Genomic DNA, 27,418 nt, shown 5'->3' with positions numbered 1-27,418 from the left:
AGGGCAATGCATTTGACCCAGGTTCAAATCCCGCCATGGCAGATGGTGGAATTTGAATTCAATAAATATCTGGAATTAAGAACTGAATTATGACTATGAATCCATTGTCAATTGTCAGGAAAAACCCATCTGATTCACTAATGTCCCTTAGGGAAAGAAACTGCCATTCTTATCTGGCCTGGCCTACATGTGATGCCAGACCCACAGCAATGTGGTTGACTCTTAACAGTCCTCTGGGCAATTAAGGATGGACAATAAATGCTGCCTAGCCAGCGACGCCCTCATCCCATGAATGAATAAAGATGTATAAGTATGTCTTTATACACTGTACACCTGGGTACATTACTATTGTTCAAATTATGGTGTTTCTAAGATTATTATATTTTGTAATTGTGCCTTCAAAATTTGGCCAAATTAATGCAGTCATGTGACCTGTCCTGAAGTCTAACTGAGAGTAAACCTGCATGGTTTGATTGTTAAAGATTAAGATTGTGTTTCTGAGAGGCATTTATTACTACAATCCCAGTAAAGTTTTTAAATACAAAGTGACAAACAGTTATGTTGTGGACTCTCCATTTACTTTTATAATCATAGAATCCCTACAGTGTGGAAACAGGCCCTTTGGCCCAACAAATCCACACTGAACCTCAGAGCATCCCACCCAGACCCATCCCCCTAATCTACACCTCCCTGAACACTAAGGGCAATTTAGCATGGCCAATCCACCTAACCTGCATATCTTTGGACTGTGGGAGGAAACCCATGCAGACATGGGCAGAATGTGCAAACTCCACACAGATGGTTGCCTGAGGTTGGAATTGAACCCAGGTCCCTGGTGCTGTGAGGCAGCAGTGCTAACCACTGAGCCACCATACTGCCCCAAACACAAGTGGAGAATGTGAGCACACCATATGCCTTCTTAACAACTCTGTCCACTTAGGTGGCAGCTTTCGGGAACTGTGGACATGAACCCCAAGATCCCTCTGCTCCGCCACACTGCCAAGAGTCTTTCCCTTAATCTTGTATTCTGCTTTCAAGTTTTTCCTTCCAAAATGAATCACCTCACACTTTTCAGGGTTAAACTCCATCTGCCACTTCTCAGCCCAGCTCTGCATCCTATCAATGTCCCTTTGTAACCTGGAACAGCACTCCGCACTATCCACAACTCGACCCACCTTCGTATCATCTGTGAATTTACTAATCCACCCTTCCACTCCTACATCCAAATCATTTACAAAAAACTAAAGACAAACAATCAGGACTTGTCCAGGGTCACCAACACAAACATCTCACATATACTTATATGTGCATAGAAATATATATATACTACATTGACATTAATACCATATACACATGCCCAATCTTAGATTTGCTGGAATGCATCCAATTTGTGTGGTCTGTGTATGCATGATGCATGCGTTCTTCACACACACTGTGACTCCACATCTCAGTAACACATGTACAATGCAAATACATAGCTATACATACAACGTATACCCAATAACATATGCAGTATATATACAGGGATACATACAGGTGAATGTGCTTAAATACATAACTGTCCCCAGATTTTACTCTCAGCAGTGAAGGAATGGTTTTGCCATTCGTCTTATGCTTACACTTTTCACTGGCTTGGAAATAGAGATTTCAACTAATCTAGCATTTGTTTTTCTATGACACTCTGTGCAATAATCTGTAGCATCTCTGAACAGGGCAGGAAACAGCTGGGTTAAAGAAATCTCACTGAGACACACAGCCTCCAAATCACAAACTAATAAAAAGCTATAAATTACATCTAATTAATTGTAAAGAAATATAATAAACATTGGGTCAAACACATGGGTTTAGATGAGAGTGATAACCAAAAAACCTAAAGAAAAGTTATTTCTATTTTTTAAACACTTCTTGATTTCATTTCTTTCTGAGGGAATGGTCATCCACATTTGTAAAATTAATTTTACAGAATTATAGCAGTTGTTCAACAGTAATCATCTTACCCCCACCCCGAGCTCAGTTAGTCCAAAATACAGTAGTGCTAAATTTTTCATCTATTAGAGTATGGATCATCTATTTGCATACTCTATTTTTATGCGATTACAGTGAATTCAATGCTGAGGTCATCTGTGAGGGCTGCTACAGAGCATAGCACAGTACTCCCAATAACAATTTCTGGATATCTGTGGTTATTTGAACATGTGTGGATGAAATAAATTGCTAAAAGAAACAAAACAGTAAGTGCTGGAGAAACTCAGCAGTTCTGGCAGCATCTGTGGAGAGAAATCAGAGATAATGTTTAGATCCAGTGACCTTTCCTCAGAACTGATGGGAGCTAGGAAATGTTGGTTTTTATGCAGAGGTTAGGTAGGGCTAGGGGGTAATGAGTAAACGATTGGTGGAGATAAAGCCTGAAGATAGAAGAGAACAGTTGGACAGACAAAGGAGTGGATACTGTTCAGTCTTGGAGGGTAAATAGCTACTACTGGGGACTATTAGTGACTAACAATGGGTTATGTGTAATAGCAGACCATGGACTTACAAGGCTTGGTGTGTTGGGGTTGGGGTAAAGACATGGGAAAAGATGCCTCAAGCCCTAAAATTATTGAGCTTGATATTGAATTCAGAAGGCTGTAGAGTTCCCAAGCAAAAAATGAGGTGTGGCTCTTCCAGCTTGCACCGAGCTTCTCTAGAGCAAACCTGAGACAGAGATGTTAGCCAGGGAACAAGGTGGTGTGTTGAAGTGGCAGGCAATTGGAAGTTTTTTGCAGACAGAACATAGATGTTCTGCAAAGCAGTCACCCAGTCTATGCTTTGTTTCCCCAGTGTAGAGGAGACCACATTGTGAGCAGCGAATGCAGGAGACTAGATTGTATGAAGTGCAGGTAAAGTGTTGCTTCACCTGGAAGGTGTGTCCCAGCCCTTGGATACTGAAGATGGAGGAAGCAAACTGGCAGGTATTACAACTTCTACAGCTGCAGGGGAAGCAGTCATGAGGCTGTGGGAAAGTTGTTGGGAGTGAAAGAAAGAATGGTCCTTGCGGAAGGCTGACACTGGAGGGGAGGGGAGGGGAGGGGACTATGTGACTGCTGGTGACATCTTGCTGGAGGTGTCAGAACTGGTGACTAACATTCCTCTGGATGTGGATGTTGGTGGGATTGTAGGTGAGGACAAGGGGGACCCTATTGCTATTGTGGGAGGGAAGACAGTGTGAGGGCTGAAGTGCAGGTGATGGATCGGACCTGGTTGAGCGCCATGTCAACTATGGTGCTGGAGAATCCTTGGTGGAGGAAGAAGGTGGACATTTCAGAGGCCCCCTTGACGAAGTTGGCATCATCAGAATAGATGTGATGGAGAAGGAGGCACTGGGAGAATGGAATAACTTTTTTAAAGGAAGCAGGGTGTGAGAATGTACAGTAAGGTAACTGTGGGAGTCGGTGAGTTTGTAGTGGATATTGGTAGCTAGCCTATCTCCAGGAGTGGAAACATAAATGTTGAGGAAGGAAGGGAGGAGTCAGAGATGGACCAGGTGAAGGTGAGAGCCAGGTGGAAACTGGAACTTCAACAGATGTAGTTTCTATTAGTTTATAACACTCCTAGGCTGATAGAAAGGGAGTTTTAGGTTTTTGAGCTGGCATCAAAGGAGGAATGGTAATTGTTCCAAGTTATGAATATGCCTGACTTGGAGGAGATCTTACATGGCATTTTGTTGCCACACAGTTGCTGTCCTTGTCCTTCTAGATGACAAAGGTCATGGGTTTGGAAGGTGCTGTTGAAGGACACTTGGTGAATTGCTGCAGCCCATCTTGTAAATGATACACACTGATGCCACAGTGGTGGTGGAGGGAGTAAATGTTTAAGATGGTAGATAAGGTGCTCATCAAGTGGCTGCTTTGTCCTGGCTGATGTCAAGCATCTTGAGTGCTAATAGAATTGCACATGTCCAGATAAATGATGAGTATTTCCGACATGGGCCTTGCAGATAGTTTGGTAGACTTTGAAAAGTCAAGAGCTGAGTTAGTCACTACAGAATTCCTAGCCTCTGACCTACTCTGTAGTTATTGTGTTTACATAGCTTGTCCAGTTTAGCTTTTCGTCATTGGTAACTGTGGGATATTGATAGTAAGTGATGGTCATGCCTTTGAATGTCAAGGAGATGGTTAGATTCTGTCTTGAAGGGTATTGTTATTATCTGGCTCTGATGTAGCTGAATGTTACATAGGACTTATCAGCCCAAGTCTGAATATTACCCAGGTGTTTGGATGCAGACTGCTTCAGTATCTGAGGCATTGTGAACGGTGTTGAATAGTGTGCAATCATCAGCGAATATCTCCACTTGTAACTTAATGATGAAAGGAAGGTAGTTGATAAAGCATCAAAACAAAGATGGTTGAGCCTAAGACACTGCCTTGAAGAACTCCTGCAGTGGGGCCCTGGCACTGAGATGACCTCCAACAACCATCTCCTTTTGTTCTAGATATGACTCCAGCCAATGGAGGGTTTTCCCTCTGATTCCTGTTGATTCCAGTCTTGTTATGGCTCCTTCATGCCAATAATGGTCAAATACTGCTTTGATGTCAAAGGGCAGTTATTCTCACCTCTGAAATTCAGCTTGTTTGTCTATGTTTTGGCCAAGGCTGTAATGAGGTCAGGAGCTGAGTGGCCCTAGCAGAATAAAAACTGAGCATCAGTTCACTCCTTTAAAATCAGTAATTTGGTCTGATAGGGTGCGACAAGCCTCTGACCAGATGTTGCTGATAGTCACATGATCAGCTACTTCCTTTTTGGATTTAGATTCTGTTTACCTAAAGTTTCAGTGTCTTTGGTAGAAATTCAGAAGGCTTAATGGAAAGGCAGACTATGTTTCAGGGAAAGTAACCTTTACATGTTTTGACACTGATGTTTTGTCTATCCCCTCTTTCCCTACCACGCTTCATCACAACATTAATGGCAGTGCATTTAGCTGTCTTCATCATATTCTCCCAAAATCCAACAAATTTCCCACTACATTGACAGTTTTTTGACTGCATCTATAGGGTCTGATAGGGAAACGTGAAAGATTTTTCTAATTGTGAGTATGCTAAAACAGACAACACTGAGTATAGGTTGCTTAATAATAGATCCAGCAAGGAATTGTAATTAGAATGTGGAAGTCACAACAATTGAAGTAGTTGAGGGGAAAGGTAGAAATGGATTTAATTGGAAACTAAACAAATACATGGGAGAAAGGAAAAGAAGGTTATGCTGATAGAGTTAGATGAAATAAGGAGAGAGGTGGACTGGGTGGAGCATTAGTGTTGGAAAATCTCCTGGAAGTAGTGATGTAGAGTTGATTGAGTTATCTTGCTCTGAAATCTTTTTTTTGTGCAGGTGAACCACTGCACATTCTCCAGTGATGGTCAGCTCCTATTAACAGGTTCTGATGACCATACTGCTTGTGTCTGGGATGTTGGAAGTAAACATCTTTTATCACTGGTCCAAGGTCACACAAGTATGAGATTTGAGTGACACCTTTCACTTACTTTTAGGCTTTCATGATGTGGAGGTGACGGTACTGGACTGGGGTGGACAAGGTAGAATCACATGATTCTGGGTTATAGTCCAACAGGTTTATTTGAAGACACAAGCTTTCGGAGTCTCACTCCTTCTTCAGGTGTCAGTGAGAGAGGTGTCATCAGACACAGAATTTATAAGCAAAAGATCAAAGGGTCAAAGAACTGATGCAGTGTTGAACAAACCTAAAATGGCCGTTAAATCATTAATCAATTAGAAAGGGTTAATATGAAAATTCCCAAATTTCTTTCAAGTTACTGCCCTGAGACAATTAAAGGTTTTATTATTTCCCTCAGTATACCAGAGGTGACACCCCAGGTCAGACAATGCATCTTAGGTGTGAGGCCTTGTTTAGAATCTGGCTGTGTATCAACTTGGAGTTGGACTGGTTTTATTCCATAGGAATTTATAAAATGTCACATTGACTGTCTACAAATTGTGTGCTTTGTGAATGAAATAGAATGTATCTGCAAATGCAAATTCACCCCATAGATTTACATGTGTATGTGTATGTGTGTTGGACTGTAAACCTGGTGTCATTTGATTTTTGACCTTTTAGGCATTCAGTACACGTTTATGACTTGACCATGACTATAATCTAGGATTTGACATCAAACTTGACTGTACATCATTTATTAGTTCTGTAAACAAATAGCCATTTGGTACTACAGAACTTGTAGTACCAGTTCTAGGTCAGGGACCTAGGTTCAACCCCAGTCCTTGGGCAGTCTGTGTGCAGTTTGCATGTTCTTCCTGTGTCTCTATGAAGACATAATTAGTCAAAAGTTTTCATGTTGCACTTATCAGAATAATTTGAAATTGACATGTTTTTGAATGTAATTTTTTGATCTTTAGTTTATCACTGATTTAATAAATCATTAAATTTAATGGTTTAATCTGACCTGCCTGTACTTTGTCATTCGGTGAACATTTTTAAGCAGTTATTGGTCATTGTTAGTAATGTTCTTATCTTTTGCCTTTGCCAGTGAATTAATTCATTTAATATCACAAACCAGATTACTACGATTGGTTATTATCTCTAATGCAATCATAAGCCCATTCTTCTAGAATGTACTTAAAATTATTATAAAATGATTAATGGAAGGAAAGTCAGTAATTTTGTTTAAAATTCTCTATTATGGAGCAAAGAAAGAAAATTTTTCACATCTTCTTGGAAACAGGACTAAAGACATTAAGTACTATGACCAGATTACTTGCAGAATCAATTTCTGCCCCCACCAAAGATAAAAATTGTACTAATTCTACCCTATGGGGAACTTGTGACTACCGTGACATTTGTTTTAATTTCATCTCCTTGTTATAGAGTCATAGATTCATACAGCACAGAAACAGAACCTTCAGTCCAACCAATTCATGCTGAACATAATCCCAACTAAACTAGTCCCACCTGCCTGCTCCTGGCCCATATCCCTCCAACCCCTTCCTATTCATGTATCTATCCAAATGTCTTTCAAATGTTGTAATTGTACCCGCATCCACCACTTCCTCAGGAAGTTCATTACACACATGAACCACCCTCTATGTAAAAATTTATCACTCATATCTTTTTTAAATCTCTCTCCTCTCACCTTAAAGTCATGCCCCCTAGTCTTTAAATCCCCCATCCCAGGGAAAAGATAACTACCATTAACTCTATCTATACCTCTCATTATTTTATAAACTTCTTTCAGGTCGCCTCTCAACTTCCTATGCTCCAGTGAGAAAAGTCCCAGTCTATCCAGCCTTTCTTTATAACTCAAACCTTCTAAATTTGGCAACATCCTGATAAATCTCTTCTGAACCCTCTCCAGCTTGATAATATCTTTCCTACAAGTGGGTAAGTAGAAATGGATTCAGTACTCCAGTAGAGGCCTCACCAATGTCTTGTACAATCTTAACATGACTTCCCAACTCCTACATTTAAAGGACAGAGCAATGAAGGCAAGTGTGCCAAACACCCTTTTAACCATCCTGTCCATATGTGATGCAACCATCAAAGAATTATGTACCTGCACCCCTCTGTTCTACAACACTATCCCAAGGCTCTACCATTAATAGTATAAGCCTTGCCCTGTTTTGTTGGACCAAAATGCAATACCTCGCATTTATCCAAATTGAACTACATATGCCATTTTTCAGCCCATTGACCCATTTGATCAAGATCCCTTTGTTATCTGACTATAGCATCCCTTGCCACTTTTCTCTGGGTTGTGAGTTGAAGACCTTCAGACCTTCAGACCTTCAGAGTTTCACTGCTCTCATAATTACGGGCATTCTAGGAAACATTTAATTGTTTTAGATGTTCCAGTGTAGTTGCAGCCAACAGAGCTTATTTGGATGTAGCTACTTTGGAGCTTTGCAGAAGCTGACAGCGATCCTGAGGTAATTGAGACACAGCCATGTTTCACTGATGCTTGGTGGGAGGATTGCTCTGCATCATGAGATGACATGTGTATTTTTGTCTGTAAGTTTGTTTCCCAACCAAGAATCAAAAGCTCTGGAAGTTGCACTGAGGATAGGATCCAATTTCTTAGCATAGGGTAAGCTTTCTCAAACTGGGCAGGCATTTTTATAGCTGCTGAATATTACAGAGCAAGAACAGTTGTTTGTAATGTTCTTGGTTCAGTTGTTAATTTTATTGTTGATTCAACAAAGTAACATTTCCTCTCAAAGATGAGATTTTGGGTTTAGTTTTAGTTGGCCTGGTGTATGTTTGCCATTGAATCAAATACAGAATGCTGGAGATACTCAGCAGGTCTGGCAGCATCTGTGGGGACAGAAACAGAGTTAACAGAGAATTAATGCAAAACATTAACTCTGTTTGTCCCTCCACAGATGCTGCAGAGTTCCTGAGCTTTTCCAGTGTTCACTGTGTTTCAGACTTCCAGCATCTGCTGTATTTTGCCTTATTCATATGTCTGTAGTTGCATAGTTTCCATGTACCTTTGGGTGGCACGGTGGCTCTGTGGTTAGCACTGCTGCCTCACAGTTCCAGCGACCTGGGTTTGATTCCACTCTTGGGTGACTCTCTGTGGGGTTTGCACATTCTCCCGTGTCTTATGTGGGTTTCCTCTGGGTGCTCTGGTCTCCTCCCACAGTCCAAAGATTTGCAGATTAGGTGGATTGGCCATGCTAAATTGCCCATAGTGTCCAGGAATATGCAGGCTAGGTGGATTAGCCAGGAGAAATGCAGGGTCACAGGGATAGGGTAGGGGGGTGTGTCTGGGTGGATGCTTTTCAGAGAGTCAGTAATGGGCCGAATGACCTGCTTCCACACTGTAGGGATTCTTTGATTCTTTGAAGTACCTTGCAGATGCCAAGTATTGTCATTAACCAGAATGTCCTCTGCAATGATAACATGCTTAGATATTTCAAAGGGCAGCATGAAAACCATCTCTTATAATTACATTTCTTCAACATGCATTAGAACTCATTTTAAAGCAGTTTGCAGTAGCCACATTTACAGCTGATAGGTGAGACTCATCAAGAGAAATGTTCAAAATGGGAAATGATCATTACTTGAGTCTTTTAACCAATGCATTACTCACAAATGTAGAGCTAATTTCATTGTGCTGCAAATGTGTTAAAATTAAAATCAAAATTGCTTGACCATGTAAAGTTACAAACTATGGAGTGTATGAACAGATTCTGAATGTTGCTTCTACCCTAACAGGCTCAGTAAAGGCTTGTGCATTCTCTGATGACTCTAGTTTCTTCGCCACGTGGTCCCTTGATTATACTGTAGGAATCTGGAGTACAGAAACAGGACAAATACGGCACATTCTAAAAGGTATCTATGAAAATATCAACTGACCACAACAGGGGCAGAAATAAACTCTTTCCCAAATGGCAAAGACCAGGGTAATTATTTTTGCCCAGACTGAAATGGTCTGGGGAGAGTAGAACAGAGACTTGGACTCCAGACTGCAGTAGGGCTTTGTGTTTGAAAGTAGAGACTAAAAAAAATAGAAGCAGCAATAAACCATTCAGCCCCTGAGGCTGCTGTGCCATTCAACTAGATCATTGTTGATCCTCTACCACAATAGGGTTTTCCACATCCCTTGAACATTACCACCTTGTTTTGTGTCATCAGCAAACTTGGAAATTTTACAATTGCTCTCCACATCCAACTCATTGATAAACATTGTGGGCCTAAGCTCTGGTCCTTTCTGGCACTTTTAGTCACAGCCTGCCAACCTGCGAATGACCCATTTATTTCTACTCTCTGTTTTGTGTCCATTATCCAGTTCTCGATGCAAGTACAATGAAAGCAGCGATATTTATAAAAAAAAGTGCAAAATAGCATGTCACCCATGCCAACAAAGTGCCCCTCGTTAAGTTTTTGCATTCCTTTCCTTTCCACTATGTCTCAGTGTATTCTTTGGCTCTGCAGCTAGGGAGGAGAGAGTCTGCTTGGCAGTGGAGCACATTGGCCCTGGAGGGTTTGGTGAACAACTCCAGGGGGTGCAATATCTCATTGCTGGACATGTTGAGGTTTTTCTTGCAGGAGGCAAGTTGACCCTTCTTAGAGTTGACTTTCAAGGGTGCAGGTAGACTGTGCACCCAACTCTGGAGTGACCTGAGATGAGGGGCCCCAATGTGGTTAGTGCTCTGGCTGGGTACCTCCTAGCACTGCACTATCTCCTTGTGAGGGAGGGGCACTGTAGAGTTTGCCAGCTACCCCATGCCTCCGTCACCATGTCTTTGGTCCTGAGGAAATGAGGTGCTAACACCTCCCAAGCCTCCTACACCCCAAAGCCTTCCTGTCCCAGACCCACATCAACCGTGAAACGTCTCCTTGCATTCAGTAGAATCCATTGTAACAGTTGACACTTACAGGACAGATGATGAAGTGATTGTCTCCACCTCCCACAGCACCCTTTGTAAGATCACAAGGGATGGCTTAGTTTTGGCCAGCATTCACTTCTTTGTTCAGATGTCAGTGTTCAATTTAAATTTGTCTTCGACCAGCATTTGAACCCTAAATATGTTCAGTCTGTGTGCAACGCAAATGGACATTGAAATTATTGTAAATTAAATGTAGCTGCATTTTGTGAGCACATGCATTATGTATTTGCAATGTCCTAGTGTCCAACCAACATGGAGTTTGTGCCTTTGCCCATAGAACTGACACTGATCCTACCCACCCTGGGCATTTTCCTAGCCATTTTCCAGTGTTGTGTCTTATGAACAGGAAGTTTAAGGAGGGAATGTTGCTCGCAGTGCACACCATCCCCGCTGTGCTCTGCCTGGTCACCACATACTTTCCCAGAGTCTCTATGTTCCCTTTGACCCAGCCTATCTCTCTACCTACCACCCCACCACATTGAACTTTGCCTCCAACTTTCCTCCTTGTCCCCGAGTCCTGACATTACACATTACTGATGCCGACTGTAGTCATGGTGGTGGTCATTGGCAGTAACACCCCATCCCATAGCTCACATTGCCCCCTGATGCTATAATGCATATCCCCCTTATTTGATTTTCTCCCCTTCACCATCCTTTCCCCACCTCAATACCTGCCTCTGCTTTCACTCCAAGCAGGTATTGCTCTACCCACTTTTGGCATTGAGCCCCTTTTTGCTGCAACAGACTCCTTTGCACTCGTTCAATGCACAGATTCCCAGAACTATATTCACTCCAGACCTCTGACTGACTTTGAGAACAGCTCCTAGACATGACTGACAGGAAAGCTGACTGCTGTTCTTTGCAACCTCCTAACTAATGATACATAATTCGTTTGACTGCTTCTGATGGCCCTACAGTTTAGCCTTCAGTTTTACTTTTATAAACACCATTTCCCATTTGTTCCACCACAGGCCAGAGAGTTCTGTTTCATTGACGTTGTCGTAATACTATTCTCTAACATGGTCCAGAAAACAGTTTTGTTCTTATTTTAGGGCACGCTAGGAGTGTGGAGTCCCTATGCTTCAGCCATGATTCAAGGTTACTCGCCTCTGGAAGTTGGGACCGTACAGTAATACTGTGGGATTCATAGGTTGGCTGCTTATCTTGCAACCTGATTTTATTTCCCACCATTGTATTCTTGTATTGTCCTTTCGCACCCCAGTCTCCAATTCGCCCTCACTGCTGGCAATGATTTTTTCCAAATCCTACCAATAAAGACTCAAACTGTCCAATTCTTGCCCAGATGTTGGTTGCCTGATTGAAACTTCTCTTTGAATTAAATATTGCATTTTTCATTAAAATCGAACCTTGAAACATAGAATGATTAAGAGGAGATTTAAGAAAAGTTTTCAAAATTACAAAGAGGTTTTAAAACCAGGGGAAATCATTTTTACTTGTGGGTGTGTCTGTCACCAAAAGGGCACACAGTTAAGATGATTGGTAAAAGAATCAGAGGGGAGGTAGGAATTTATTTACAAAGAAAAGTCTGAACTGAATGCACTGACTGAAAGGATTTGTAAGTAGATTAAATCACCATTTTCATAAGAGAATTGTTAAATCCAAGAAAAATAAGTAAAATATTTCAACCTTATGGATGTCAATCAAAAACTGTCAGGACTTCCACTATCATCAAGGGCATGAACCCAAGACTTCAATTATATTAAGTTATCCCAGATTACCACGGATGAAATAACATTAATTCTACTATTTATTAGTTGTGGACATTGCAAAGTGAGGTGAGAATGTAAGGGCACAAAGATGCTGCAAAAAGATACAGAGAGCTTAAGGGAACTGTCAATAAGATGGAGATGGAATATAGTTTGGGGGAGTGTGAGGCTATTCATTTTGATAGTAAGAATGAAGAGTATTTTTAAACTGTTTGAAATTTGTGAATGTTGATGCTCAGAGGAACTCACGTTACTTGTATAGGAACACAGAAATGGCAGATAGAGAAATCAATTAGGAAAGCAAATGGCATGTTGTCCTTTATTGCAAGGTATTTGAAATACAAGAATAAGGAAGTCTTGTCACAAGTGTACAGGACAGTGGTGAGACCAAACCTGAAGTACTATGTGGAGATTTCGTCTCCATATTTAACAAAGATAGACTGGCATTGAAGGCAGTATAATATAAGTCTGCCAGACAGCTCCTGGGATGAGATGAATATGATGAGAAGTTGAGTAAATTGAGCCTATACTCTTCGGAATTTAGAATAGTGAAGGGGCCTGACACATGTTATGGCCAAGTCTGGAAGAATGAATAATTTACTCTCTTTTTTCTCCTGATATCAGTATGACAGAGTTTTGAATTTTTAATCAGATTTTTTCCCTAATTCAATATGTACTCGGTCCTTTGTGAAACAATGAAAAAGCAAGCCAACCAGATCTCTTGAGATAATCAAAATTTTGAGTTAGTTTATGTAAACTTACTCAACCAAAGTATAACACTTAAAAAAAAGGTAAAACTCCTCCTAAATTCTGATATATATACAGACACACTAGCATGTAAGTTAACAGAACAAGTTACAAGTTAGGAGGAGGTAGATTTTAAAACAATTCAGTTTTTAGATGAAGGAATTATAGGTACCGATATTGATCTTGGGGTTGTAATAGATGTTGTGGCTGCAATGGTTCAATTATTCACCTGGATGTGGTTGTACAGAGTAAATCTCAGTTTCCAGTTAATCTTCTGTCAGAGCTGATCACTTTTCCAGACATTTTCCAGAGGGAGAGAGAGAGAGATGTCATGTTCTGCAAGGAGTACTTCTTCTTGATGTTACTGTCCTTCTGTATACAAACATAGCTTCTAACAGGAGGGTCCTCTCAACGTGTGAGTACTCGCTGTTTCCTGCAAGGGGGACAATCAATTTTTAACAGCGTTTCTGTGGTCCATTGTCAGAGTTCTTCTGTGATCCTTTAATAGAAATAGGGAGGTTTCAATTCTCCTCTTTGCTTAATAAGTTTTGGATTTAAATTTTCGTTCAGGCAGTACCTGTAGTTGAGAAATTGCATCCCTTTTTTAAGGTCTCATTGTGACTTACACTTTCCAGATGATGAATTTACATGTGCAGACAATTACCCTATTGATATCCTTTGTAGATTACAGTAGACAGTTTCAGCCCTCTTATTGGGTATTCCTTTTGTAACTTTCTGTTGAGCCTGGCTACTTTCAGGTCATGTGGATTTGGTAGCCATGTTAATGTATCCCAACTCATTTTAACTGAAATCAAACTGTCTCTCAAACCAAAGTCCAAGGTTTTTATGTCAGTTGATGCAATTTAGAGATTAGTGTTTCATATCTTGTATCATTGCAACGCAGTTTCGATACATTATTGTCTTTAGTTGGGGAATCAAGGGAACAAGAATACAGCTTCAGGATAAGGGGCTGATCATTTATGACAGTTGAAAGGTCATAAATCTTTGAAATTCTTTACCCCAGAATGTTATGGATGCTCCATCATTGAATATGATTAAAGCTAAATTAGACTGATTTTTGGTCTCTCGGGGAATCAATGGAAATGGGGAATGATTGGGAAAATAGAGTTAAGGCTGAAGACCAACCATGATCATTTGAATGGGGAAGCAGGCATCATGGGTTTTAAGGTCTGCTCCTGCTCCTATGTTCTTATATTACTTACTTGATGAGTGACACATAGCTGCTAAGTTCTAAGAGAAGCTGTTTAGCACTTCTTGGCAACAATTAATTTAACTGAATGACACCATATGGATTTAAGGGTGAAACGAATCCAGATTCCAGCATGAGTCACTTTACAGGGTTAGTTATAAACAGTTGAGGATGAACACTTAAACTTTTCAGACTGGAGGCCTGTGACCAGCAGTGTGCTACAAGGATCAGTGCTGGGTCCATTGCTTTTTGTCATTTATATAAATGATTTGGATGTGAACATAGGAGGTATGGTTAGTAAGTTTGCAGATGATACCAAAGTTTGTGGTGTAGTGGACAGCAAAGGTTACCTCAGACTATAATGGGACCTTGATCAGATGGGCCAATGGGCCAATGGGCCAAAAAGTTTAATTTGGATGAATGTGAGGTGCCGCATTTTGGAAAGGCAAATCAGGGCAGGACTTATACACTTAATGGTAAGGTCCTGGGGAGTGTTGATGAACAAGGAGACCTTGGAGTGCAGGTTCATGGTTCCTTGAAAGTGGAGTCCTGTGTAGACAGGATAGTAAATAAGGTATTTGGTATGCTTGCCTTTATCAATCAGTGCATTGAATATTAGAGTTGGGAGGTCATATTGTGGCCGTAAAGGACATTGGTTAGGCCATATTTGAGATACAGTGTTCAATTCTGGTCTCCCTGCTCTCGGAAGGACGTTGTGAAACTTGAAAGGGTTCAGAAAAGATTTACAAGTATGTTGCTAGGGTTGGAGGGTTTGAGCTATAGGGAGAGGCTGAATAGGTTGGGGCTATTTACCCTGGAGTGTCAGAGGCTGAAGGGTGACCTTATAGAGGTTTATAAAATCATGAGGGGCATGGAAAGGATGAATAGACAAGTTCTTTTTCCCGGGGTAGGGGAGTCCAAAACTAGACAGCATAGATTTAAGGTGAGAGGGTAAAAATTTAAAAGGGACCTAAGGGACAACTTTTTCATGAAGAAAGTGGTGCATGTATGGAATGAGCTGCAAAAGGAAGTGGTGGAGACTGGTACAATTACAACATTTAAAGGGCAAATAGGAAAGGTTTAGAGGGATATGGGCCAAATGCTGGCATATGGGACTGGATTAATTTATGACATCTGGTCAGCATGGGTGAGTTGGGATGAAGGATCTGTTTGTATGCTGTACAGCTCTATGACTCTTTGGCTCTTTGATTTATGGAATTATTTCCAGATTAATATGAGTTGAGATAACTAATTGTTTTATGATAAAAATGAAACAAAAGCCTTGTTATTTCTTAGTTACTGCAATGAATTTCAAAATTCTTAAGATTGCCCACTGACAATGTAGATATCACAATTTTCCTTTTGAATCATGACTCAATGATACAATTGTTTAATAAATATACCGTGCTGACATTTAATTGCATTTTTGTTCTGAAGAAAGGTCGCTGGACTTGAAACATTAACTCTGATTTTTTTCACAGATGCAGCCAGACCTGCTGAGATTTTCCAGCAATTTCTGTTTTTGTTTCAATTGTATTTACATGCTGAAAAAATACTAGCTTCTAATTGGCTAATGTAATATCTGGGACGCAGACACATTAATCATTTCACTTCACAAGTTCCAAACCAAATAACTGGGAAATCAATACTGCTATTCTTCTATCTAACTATCTAACTCCCTTCCCATTGGTTATACCCTACCTTTGGAGCCAATGAGCATTTTAATGGTATATTCCTTGTTTTTCACTCCCCAAAATATCCCTGTCCACCATATGGCCTTTTCTGCAGGATGGTGATTTAGTCTGAAACTGATCCGGAGCAACAGAGTCTCAGTGGAAGACTGGCCAATTGATGAAGAGTAAATCATTCTGACTGATTATAGGGGTGTGTAACTGTAATCTAATCACTTATTTAGTTTCAAATCTGAGTGTGAGACTGGCAAGAGTTGCTTAGTTGCAAAAATCTGATTTTCATTCTGTACAGTTAAATCTTACTGTGATGGAATGAATTAACTGCACAGAGGCCGGTATCCCATCACCAAGTCACCCTTTATTTAGTTGTGCACAGTACACTGGCTGTAGCCAGCCAGCTCAGAATCAGTCCCCTGAAAGGAAGCAATTCTAAATCTCCTGTTAATATTGATCAGCCAGAGCTCCCTGATTGGCCCAGGTTAACAACTGCAATTAAGGATCTCATAGTCAACAAGATCCACCTGGTTCAAATCACTACACTGAATTAGTTTAAAATCTATATTTGGATGCCAGGATTTGCCCTACAGAATCTGCAAATTCAAATTTTCAATTTTATTTCTTTCAAACCACAAGACAATGGTACTTATTACTCTATCATATAAAGGATGACAGTGATGTTCAAATTGTAATAATAGACAGTTTAGTTTGCTTTTTTGACGAAGGTATCAGTTATCATAGTTTCCATGTTATGTATCGCACTAAAACAATTAGCGAGTGTTATTTTTACACTGTTCCAGTAACAGTCAATGTATAACCATGGCCTAACTATTCAATGTAATCTTTTTATTTAAGTAGATTGGTATCCGTTTGAAGTCTTTCTCTGGACATCAGAATGTCATCAAATCCTGTACCTTTTCACTCGATGGCGAACATTTGGTAACTAGCTTTTCTTTATCATTGCAATTGTTTATGAATGTACAGTATACCTATGAAGTGGGCAGAAACCTGTGCACTCCCCTTTTAAGTATTTGATTTGCGGGCATTTAATCTGGCATTTGGCACTGGTAGGGACCCTGCCAGCTTCCTTCTACTATTCCGATTAAGTATGAGGCAGGGAGGTTTCAGAACAATTAATACTCACTTATAGCCTTCTCCTGCTACTGTTGATAATACCACAGTGTGGACCTTGTCAAGTGGGGTGTTCACCAAATGGAGAATGTAACGAGCTCGTGGGCTCCCAGGGAAGGTTAGTCCCTCATTAAGTGTTACTCAGTGCCTGAACAAAGGCCCTGCCTTTGGGAGGTTGGGGAGGCCCGTGGAAAGTCAATCCTCTCCTGCTGCTGACTTCCCCCCTTCCTCATCCCCCCCAACAACCTACTCCACGACTGCCACCCTGCTACACTGTTCCAACCATTGCTTATTTCTGCCCGGGTTTTACTTTGATACGAAGCTTCAGTTGGGTGAGTTAGTAACTGTTCTCACTGCTGGCTCATCTGGTAGTGCCCGAGTGGCACAAAATCAGAGTCATCAGAATTGTTGCAGGGCAGAAAGAGGCCATTTGACTTATCATGCCTGCATGATTCTGTGAATGAGCATTAGGACTTAACGCCATTCTCCTGTATTTTCCCTACAACACTGTATATTGTTTCTATTTAAGTAATCACCTGATGTCCCCTGGAATGCCTCAATTGAACCTACCTTCACCACATTTCCAGACAATGCATTCCAGACCCTAATTACTTGCGACCTAAAAAGTTTTTCTCGCATCACATTTGCTTCGTTTAACTTATATCTGTGCCGTCTCATTCTTAATCCTTTTACAAAAGAATGGTTTATCCCTAACTATTCTAGCAAAACCCCTCCCGATTTTGAAACTTTCTATCAAATTTCCACTTAACCTTCTCCCCTCCAAGGAAAATGGTACCAACTTCTCAAATCTATTCTGACCGATTCTCTGGAGCCATCCTCTGTAAACCCCTTCTGCACTCTCTCCAATAAATTCACATTCTTCCTATAGTGTGGCACCCAGACTGTACACAATAGTCCAGCTGAGGCATCACCAGTGGTTTACACAGGTCCAGTGTAACCGCCTTGCTCCTGTACTCTGTGCCATTATTAATGTAGCCTAAGATACAGCATACTTTATTAATTGCTTGCTCCACCTGAGCAGTGACTTCTGCTCAAATTCACAAGATCTCTCCACTCCTTCACACACTTCAGGATAAGGTCATTTATATAATACTTTAACTCCATGATCTTTCTACCAGAATGTATCCATTTCACAACTACCTGCATTGAAATTCATCTGGCAATTATTTGCCCACTCCATGAACTTGTCAATGTCCTTGCGTTGCTCTACACTGTCTCCCTTACAGCTTACAATGCTTCCAAGTTTTGTATTATTTGAAAACTTGGAAATTATTCCCTGCACACCATGACCTAGATCTTTATCATATATCAGGAAAAGCAAGGGTTCTTAGTTGACACTTGGGTAACTCTGCTACAAACCTTTCACCAGCCAGAAATATAACTATTAACTATTTTTCTTTATCTCTTATCCCTTTGTCAATTTTTTATCCCATTTATTCCATGAGCTGTGCATCTTTCCATAAGTCTGTTGTGTGGTACTGTATACAAAACCTTTTTGAAGTCCATGTACACCACATTAACAGCATTATCTTCTTTAACAGCCTCTGTTATCTCTTCATAGAGCTCCAGTAAGTTAGTTAAACATGATTTTCCCTTAGGAAATCTGTACTAGCTCTTCCTAATCAACCCACTTTCTTCCAAGAGACTATTAATTGTATCCTGAATAATTGTTTCAAGGTGTTTCCCAACCATCAAGATTAAACTGATTGCTCTATAATTGCTGGCTCTACACTTCTAGTCTTTTTTGAATGAAAGTGTTTCATTTGTAATTCTTAAAAAAACAGTAAGAGGCCTTCTAAACCTTTATTCATTAATGGGATGAGGGCATCACTGGCTAGGCAGTATTTACCGCCCATCCCTAATTGCCGAGAGGGCAGTTATGAGCCAATCACATTACTGTGGTCTGGAGTCACACGTAAGCCAGACCAGGTAAGGATGGCAGTTTCCTTCCCTAAAGTGAACCAGATGGGTTTTACCGACAATCGGCAATGGGTTCATGATCATCATTAGATTCTTAATTCCAGATACTTTATTGAATTCAAATTCCACCATCTGTTGTTGCGGGATTCGAACGGGGTCCTCGGGACATTATTTGGGTCTCTGGATTAACAGTCCAGCAATAATACCACTAGGCCATCACCTTATGTTTCTTGTCCCCTAAACGCTCTCCCACTGACATTTGACCGCCTTAGTCCATCTCATTTCTAAGCACCAGGACTAGCAGTGCTCCCTTACTCGTTGGACTAGATATGTACTGCTGTAGGAATTTTCCTGAACAGGAGCTAGAATACTTGCCTCTTGCTGTTTTTTACACTACCACAATCCAGTCTATTTTCAGATAAATTCTCCAATTGTATATGCCGTAGTCAAACTGACTCCATCCTTGAAATGTCTGTAACATCCTTCTCCCCATTCCCCACACCATACACCATTCTACCCCATTCCCCACTTCACACCCCATCATGCCTCACCCCATTCCCCACACCACACCTCATCCTTACACCCTCTAACCCTATTCTCCACCCCACAGAACAAAGCAGTCTACTTGATTGGAATTCCATTTACCACCTTTGATATTCACTCCTTCCAATTCCTTAAATATTTACTCCTTCCATCACCTACACACAGTGATAGTGGTGTTAGCATTTTCAAGATATACTGCAGGAATTCATTGAGTCCTAATGAAGGGTCCCGACCTGAAACATCGACTTTCCTGCTCCTCTGATGCTGCCTGAACTTATGTATTCCTCCAGCTCCACACTGTATTGACGGGAATTCACTGATGTTCCCCACTGATAGGATCTTCCAAACATGCCCCTCCAGCACCTCGGAAAAAGGATAACAGACATGGGAAAACCAATACATGCAACTTTCCTGCCAAACCACACACAATCCTGACTTAGAAAGGTGTTGCTGTTCCTTCGCTGTCATCGGACTGTAGTAACTCAATAAGGTTCTTTACCAACTCATTGTCAAGGGTAATTTCAAAATAAGGGGTCTGTCATTTAGGATAGGGATGAGGCAATTTTCTTTTCTCTCTCTTTTCCTCTTGTCTATGGAATTGTTTTCTTTAAGGGGTAGTGAAAGCTGAATCTTTGAATATTTCTAAGGCAGAGGTAGGTGGATTTTAAGCATGTAATTGGGTGAAAGGTTATCAGGGATGGGTGGGAATGTGAAGTTGAGATTGCAATCAGATCAGCTATGATCCTATTGAATCATGGTGTAGGCTTGAGGTGCTGAAAAATCTACTCTTGTTCCAACCTCGTACGTAATTAGGGTGGGTAATAAATATTGGTCTTGCCAGCAAAGCCTAGTTCCATTCAATGAATTTTACTAAAAGCATTTTAATAATGGTGAAAGGTGGGGAAGAATTAAAAATAGATAAAAGGAATGAAAGAGTGCTTGTTGGACCCTAATGCAGGATTGAAGAAAAGTTTATGGAATGCATATGAATTCCAAGGCGTTTAGAAGTGGAGAGAGAAATGGACATTCAACTAATCAACTTGAAGCTGCTGACGACAGAGTCAGATCTCCCACTTGACAATGATCTCCATTGGCCACCACTGTAAGATGTGACGATTTCATAGAACATAGAATGTAGAACAGTGCACAGGAACAGGCCCTTCAGCCCACGATGTTGTGCTGAACATGATGCCAAATTAAACTAATCCCTTATACCTGCCCTTGGTCTATATACCTCCGTTCCTTGTATATTCATGTGCTTATCTAAAAGTCCCTTAAATGCCCCTATTGTATCTGCCTCCACCACCTCCTCTGGCAGCGTTTTCAGGACTCCTACCACTCTCTATGTAAAGAATTGCCCCCTCACATCTCCTTTTAACATTCCCCCTCTCATCTTAAATGCATGTCCCCTAGTATTAGACATTTCAACTCTGGGAAAAAGATTCTGATTGTCAACCCTACCTATGCATCTCATGATTTTGTACATTTCTATCAAGCCTCCCCTCAGCCTCCTCCGCTCCAGAGAAAACAACCCGAATTTTTCTAGACTCATCCTATAGCTGATACCATCTCATCCTGGCAGCATCCTGGTAAACCGCTTCTGTATCCTTTCCAAAGGCTCCACATCCTTCCTGTGATGTGGCAACCAAAACTGAATGCAATACTCTGAGTGAGGCCTGACCAAAGTCTTATGAAACTGCAACATGACATCTGACTCTTGTACTCAATTCCCTGACCAATAAAGGCAAGCATGCCATGTATTTTCTTTGCCACCCTATCTACTTAGATGGCCACTTTCAGGGAGCTATGGACTTGAACCCCAAGATCCCTCTGCATGTCAGTGCTGTTCAGGGTCCTGCCATTAACAGTATACTTTTCCTTAACATTTGATCTCCCAAAGTGCAGCATCACACAATTACCTGGATTAAACTCCATTTGCCATTTCTCTGCCCATATCTGCAACTGATCTATATCTTTCTGAACCTTTGACAACCTTCTACACTATCCACAATTCCAATGATCTTTGTATCATATGCAAATTTACTAACCCACCCATCTACATTTTCATCCAAGTCACTTATATACATCACAAACAGCAGAGGTCCCAGTACAGATCCCTGCAGAACACCACTAGTCATGGACATCCAGCCAGAAAAATACCCTTCCACCATCACCCTCTGCTTCTATGGTCAAGCCAATTCTGCCTCCAAGCAGTCAAGTTACCATGGATCCCATACTTCTTAATCTTCTGGATGATCTTACCATGAGGGACCTTGTTGAAAACCTTACTAAAATCCATGTAGACAACATCCACCCCACCCTCATTGATCACTTTTGTCACCTCCTCAAAAAATTCAATCAAGTTAGTAAGACATGATATGCCACACACAAAGGCATGCTGACTGTCTCTAATTAGGCCATGCTTTTCCAAATGCATGTAAATCCTGTCCCTAAAGAATTCTCTCCAATAGTTTCCCAACCACTAATGTGAGATTCACCAGTCTATAGTATTTCTAATTCCCTTCTTGAACAGAGGAACAACATTAGCTACTTGCCAGTCTTTTGGGACCTTCCCAGTGTCTAGCAAGGATTTCAGATCTGGACAGAGTTGTGTTCAGCTATAATTCATCCTTAACAAAGGCCAAACAACACTCGCTATCTGTACCCACCTGTGAAAATGGGTGAGGTAACGGAGGATGAGTGAACCTCAGGAACCACATCTAGGGCACAGAATTGACATGGGGAAAAAGCAAGAACATTGGAATATGAAAAAGTTACAATTCAACACATCGTAATATGAAGAAAATACAATTAAGTACATTGAAATTGATAAGGACATTTTAAGGTGCTCCCGAAAGACCAAATGGTAATATTATTAATTAAAGTATTGAATGTTTTTGGTGAGAAATATATTTTGAAACTGCCAGATTGTTAACTACATCTGTTCTTGTAAAATCAGGACATGGATTTACTGTTGGATCTTAGAGATTCCCTTGAACAAGGTGTTGTTCTGTTTGTGTAGGCCACTGGATCCTGGGATTGTACAGTCAGAGTGTGAAAGATATGGAAAATGAGACAAGAATTAGTTTTGCATGGCCACAAGGGCAATGTGAGCTGTGTCGCATTTTATGCTTTTGGGATGCTGGTAAGCTGACTGTAGAAGTGAAACAGAAATGGAAATATAGAAACGACTATTACCTCAACAGCTGGATCCACCATGTGGTATGATAATTGAGGCACGTGAACTAGGGGTTGATCTGGTTAGAACGGCAAAGAAAGGGCATTCGCTATTGACCTAAAGCCTTGCTAAGAGAACTATGAAAAGAATTTTACATTTCTCACTTGCAGTGGATTGTAGTTCTGTAATGGGCATTCCAGGATGGAACTGCAGTAATGTTATCACATTGTCCAAGTGGTTAATTCCACTAAAGAATTCTCACAGACAGCAATTGGGAATGAGAAGTGCAAAAATCAAATCATCAGCAAAAATGTTAAATAGAACAAAGTTAAGATTGAGACATACACATGGGCTGTAGGTAAACATTGAAATATCATGAGAAACAATCAAAAATATTTTAAAAATTGATCACAATTGAGATGTTTACTTACATTCCACGAATATAAAAGTAATTTTTCCAGATTGACTCTATTGTCCAGCAGTAATTATTAAGTCAGTTACCTGATTGAAAACAGACCATCTAAAATAATGTGAGAGTGGAAGTAGAGTTGTTCTCACCTGATGAATTTTATTCACTGATGATAGGCTTCTGACAGTCTGGCATACAGAAGGAGATAAGCCTGTGACTGAGAAATGAATGACAGGCTGCCACTGCAGGCTTTCTGTATTAAACAATGCTTACATTTGATCTCAAATTATGCTCAATAATTTCAGAGGGGTAATGATATCAAATGTTAAAAGTTTGCTGTTAAAAACTACTGCAAAATCAGTTCTTAGTTTTTTTAGTCCAAACTAAGTTACTTGATCTTAGTCAGATTAATATTACAAATCCTACAATTTCCCTCAACTCTCCTGGGTGAACGCTTGAAAGAAGTCAGATTGGTCCATACTTGTGATGACCAATGTTGGAAAGGTTATTTGTAAACACCAAGTGGAAACAAGAATAAAGTGATTGCAGAACACAGAGTATATTCCACTCCCTAAAGTGTTGTGATAACTTAATTGGGCGAAAGTCCAAAAATCAGATTCTTCCTGTTGATGTAAATATTTGTAATTAAATCTGCCATCCTGAGGTGATGGGACTACTTTCTCAGCAGTTGGTGCCAAAGAGATGATCAGCATTGATTTGCATCTTGTTAATTATACAAACTACCAGAACTAACTTCCTTTTCCCAATCACTGGAGCAAACATAAATTTTAAACCTCACCATAGTAATTTGAAAATTAACTGTGCAGTAATTTTTGATTTTGACAGAAGTGGGTGGAATGAGTAATGTTTTTTCTGAAAGTGGGTGGAGTTCATGGTCAGATTGTAAGGCCACCAAATGGCTACTCCAATATGAGGAATCCCATGATTAATCAATAATAACCATCTGCTTTCAATTCACACCTAAACAGTGTAATAATACCTCCATGTAATAACATCTCTGAATAAGCTGATTAGAAAATAAACAAAGTTTTCCAAGGAAATTGAAAACTAAACAGAAATCCCTTTCCTACCGACATATTTCTTCTGCCTGAGATGGACCAGGATAAATTTCATCAGAGAGGAGGACAAGGCAATGGTGAACCTTAGAGCCACTTGCTTCCAGGAAGACTTAGCTGGGGTTTCTGTCCCTGCTAATATTTCAGTTGTATGGTTGATTATCAGTGCTTCGCTTGCTGTACATACCAAATTCCTAAAGGAGTTGAGTTTGTTTTCAATTTGACTTATCTGTACAATAAAATTTTTAATTTCTCCTTTCAGCTGTGAATCTGACCCCCCCACCTTTGTAAAAGCTAAAACACATGAATAAATCTTGCCCTGGGCCAAAGTTAGTGCTAAAGCAGCTGTGATACTGGGCACTTCTGTGACTGTGCACCCACATATTTGAGTTGAAATGGTCCTTATGTCAGATTAATGAGTCACAGCAGGGAGGCCACTCCTGATGAAATATGCTACCCCGCATCCTGAGACTGTTCCTTTTGTACCTTAGTCCCTCACTCTCCCTGCTGTACTTCAGGATGGAATGATCCTTTATTGAACACTTGCAATGTCTGAGCATCCTTTTTGTTAATGCTGGCACTACCATAGGCTGAAAAGTGTAGATCCGTTCCCTTAATCCAGCTCCATCGTTACAATAAATTGTTAAACGGGTGGAGGAGATGTGCCCTAGGATGAAGCTTCTGGTGTTCCTGTCAGCCAGTCGTCCTCGCTGTAGGTGCCCACTGGCACTACCCTATCTCCTTGAGAAGAAGGGGCACTCGGAGTGAGGAGAAGGTGCCTAATCCCTCTTTTGGCTTTGCTTTTGATGCTGAACTCTCATGGTCAGAGCGATAAGTGCAGGTCCAAGCACATATTCAGCAGACATTGAGAATTCTGTTGGACTTGTGTCTCTGAGGTGGCTGCTAGCTTTCCATGGAAACACCAGGCGCTTGCCTGCCAGAACCACCTGAAAACATGATTTAAATCCTCCATACCTTTGATTTCAGCTGATTGAGGGGCCCTGACACAGGGACATATGGTCCTTTGACTGTGTCTGTGGATTACTAATAACTGAGTACACGAGAACATTCTACGTGGGACTCAGCTAGTGCTTGGTCTGTGAATATCAGAGGCTGCAGATGTTTCTTCTTCCATGAGATTTGGACGTGCGTCACTGATGTGATCACCAGACTGTGCCCCCAAGTCTAATCCAGCCACTGGACCCACTGAAATGATAATCTCTGTGCTGCTGAAGGGTGCAGGTGAACAGCTTTTTAGTATGTCAAAAGTTCAAATCCTCAGATGTGGTGTTGGTATGGAGAATCACAGGCTATGACTTATTGTGCTGAACTTGGTGCTGACGCCTGCAGAAGAGAAGAAAGAGAATTAGTTGGTGAAGGTGCAGAATAGATTATACAGGACAATGTGCCTGGCTTTATGCTCATCCCAGAAAGAGCAGAGTGCAGGGTTGCTTATTAGGTTGGTGGTTTATTAATGTCTCTCCACCCCACAGCAATGGTCCAGGTCTTTCCACCAGCTGGATAATCTCTTCCTCAAAGTGAGTGAGGATCTCGACGTTTGGGACTTCTCTACATGATTGTGTCAGATTGTCCTGCGCTGAGATAAAAGGAAGGATTGAGTGTGACAAGAATGGATGTATGTGCAATTTGTGAGACTGCATAGCTTTGAAAGTGGTGAGGTGTCCCCAGTGAGTAGGAAGTACAGTGCTCAGGAAGGATTGATATTTGAGAGCATGAGATGGACATGATCATTTGAGTGCACATCCTTCATGTAATGCTGAGGCTCACAGTCCATGGCTATTTGTGAGATGACTGGACAGGGATAGAGTTAGACTGAGCGATGCTCTTGTGAATGTGAAGGAACAGTGAAGATAGTGTCCCCCAACCTTGCGGAATGCAGTAGATCAATAATTTTCTTTCTGTAATGCTTGCAGTCCCACTTGTGAGAGCCATTGACACTGCTGTGCTGCTATCAGGCCAGACAGGTTTGATGGGATGGGTTCTTGGAGAAGAGGATGTCATCTCTGTCAATGACACCAGTCAGCAGCAGTTCCAGGCAGTTTCTCTGCCCTTGGCTGCCAGTGTTTGCTGTTTCACAGGCATTTCTTGGCTGCTGGGGCCAACCATCACCCAGTGACTCCCAGAGAATGAAGAGGTATCCACTGGTCTTTAATTATGGTGCCAGAATGTTTAACACCAAAATGTCCCACAAGTGGCAAGAATTTCCTTGTTCATCACATGTGATTCATCAAGTCACCCACACAACATTTTTTTTTGTATAGGTAATGAAGTGAAAAGCACAAATTCACATGAGATTACACGCTCCTGGTATTGTGACACCACTTAAGATGCTTGCCATTAAATTTCAGCCAAGATGTGATTTTCAATTGGGCCACACATGCCAAACAATTCAAATTTTGATAACAATTACACTAACAACCAACTTAATATTAATCATGATGTGGAGGTGCCAGTGTTGGACTGGGGTGGATAAAGTCAGAAATCACACGTCACCTGGTTATAGTCCAACAGGTTTATTTGAAATCACAAACTTTCAGAGCTTGTGATTTCAAATAAACATTTTGGACTATAAACTGGTGTCATCTGACTTCTGACTTAATATTAATCAGTTGGGGTCATTGTGTGGTTCACTTAAGTGTGCTAGAAAATATTCAGACACAGGACTCCTATTCTTTATAAACAGAATAAACATGTCCGCATTGTGCCTTTTCAACTTTCTTGGGGAGCAGCCATTCCCTGATGCAGAGTCAAGCTGCCAATCAATCAGTACCTTCTTCTCACTCAGTATAAATTGCTGCCCCCTCTGAGATTTGGCATTCCTGTGATTTTGTCCTGATGAGAGCAAGATGTAAACTGCTTTGACGGTGTATCTCTTATCAACAATACTCAAGATCTGTACTACCAAATGAGAATTTTACAAATTATTTCTCAAAACATTTGTTCTGTTAGATCTAACTTCAGATTGCTTCATAGGCTTCAGGTTCCTGGGACAAGACTGTACGTGTATGGGATTCAAGGAATGGACACCTGATCTTTATTCTGAAGGAGCACAGTGCCCGGGTGATGGCTCTATCATTCTCCAGAGATGCAATTCTTCTGGCGACAGCAGCAGGAGATGAGATGGTGAACATGAAGTGATTGACTTGTGTTGGAATTCTTGTTGTTCATAGACAGTAAGGCTGACTCCCTCTCACCTTGTTCTCATAGATTCGTGCATGGGATTGTGAAGATGGGATGTGCAAGAAGATCCTTAAGGTAATAAACGTCCATGTCTTTGTTGAATCTATTTGATATGAACTGTTTGCTACTGAGATATTCAGTGGTCAGTTTGAACTGATTAGAAATGCACTTT

General features: G+C 40.9%; 1 protein-coding gene across 1 annotated transcript in view; it reads left to right on the top strand.

Annotated features, from left to right (window-relative positions):
* The window catches only part of LOC109927287 (WD repeat-containing protein 38-like), a 53,420-nt gene extending 26,216 nt beyond the window's left edge, over nucleotides 1–27,204 (top strand). Inside the window, exon 8 of the mRNA XM_048613377.1 lies at nucleotides 27,040–27,204. Coding sequence (XP_048469334.1) covers nucleotides 27,040–27,204 — 165 coding nt within the window. The remainder of the gene's footprint in view (nucleotides 1–27,039) is intronic.
* The last annotated feature ends 214 nt before the right edge of the window (nucleotides 27,205–27,418 follow it).

The sequence above is a fragment of the Rhincodon typus genome, chromosome 28, assembly GCF_021869965.1.
Source record: "Rhincodon typus isolate 14 chromosome 28, sRhiTyp1.1, whole genome shotgun sequence".
Taxonomy (NCBI): Eukaryota; Metazoa; Chordata; class Chondrichthyes; order Orectolobiformes; family Rhincodontidae; genus Rhincodon; species Rhincodon typus.
Note: the sequence above shows the minus strand (reverse complement) of the source record. Positions and strands in the feature narration are given on the sequence as shown.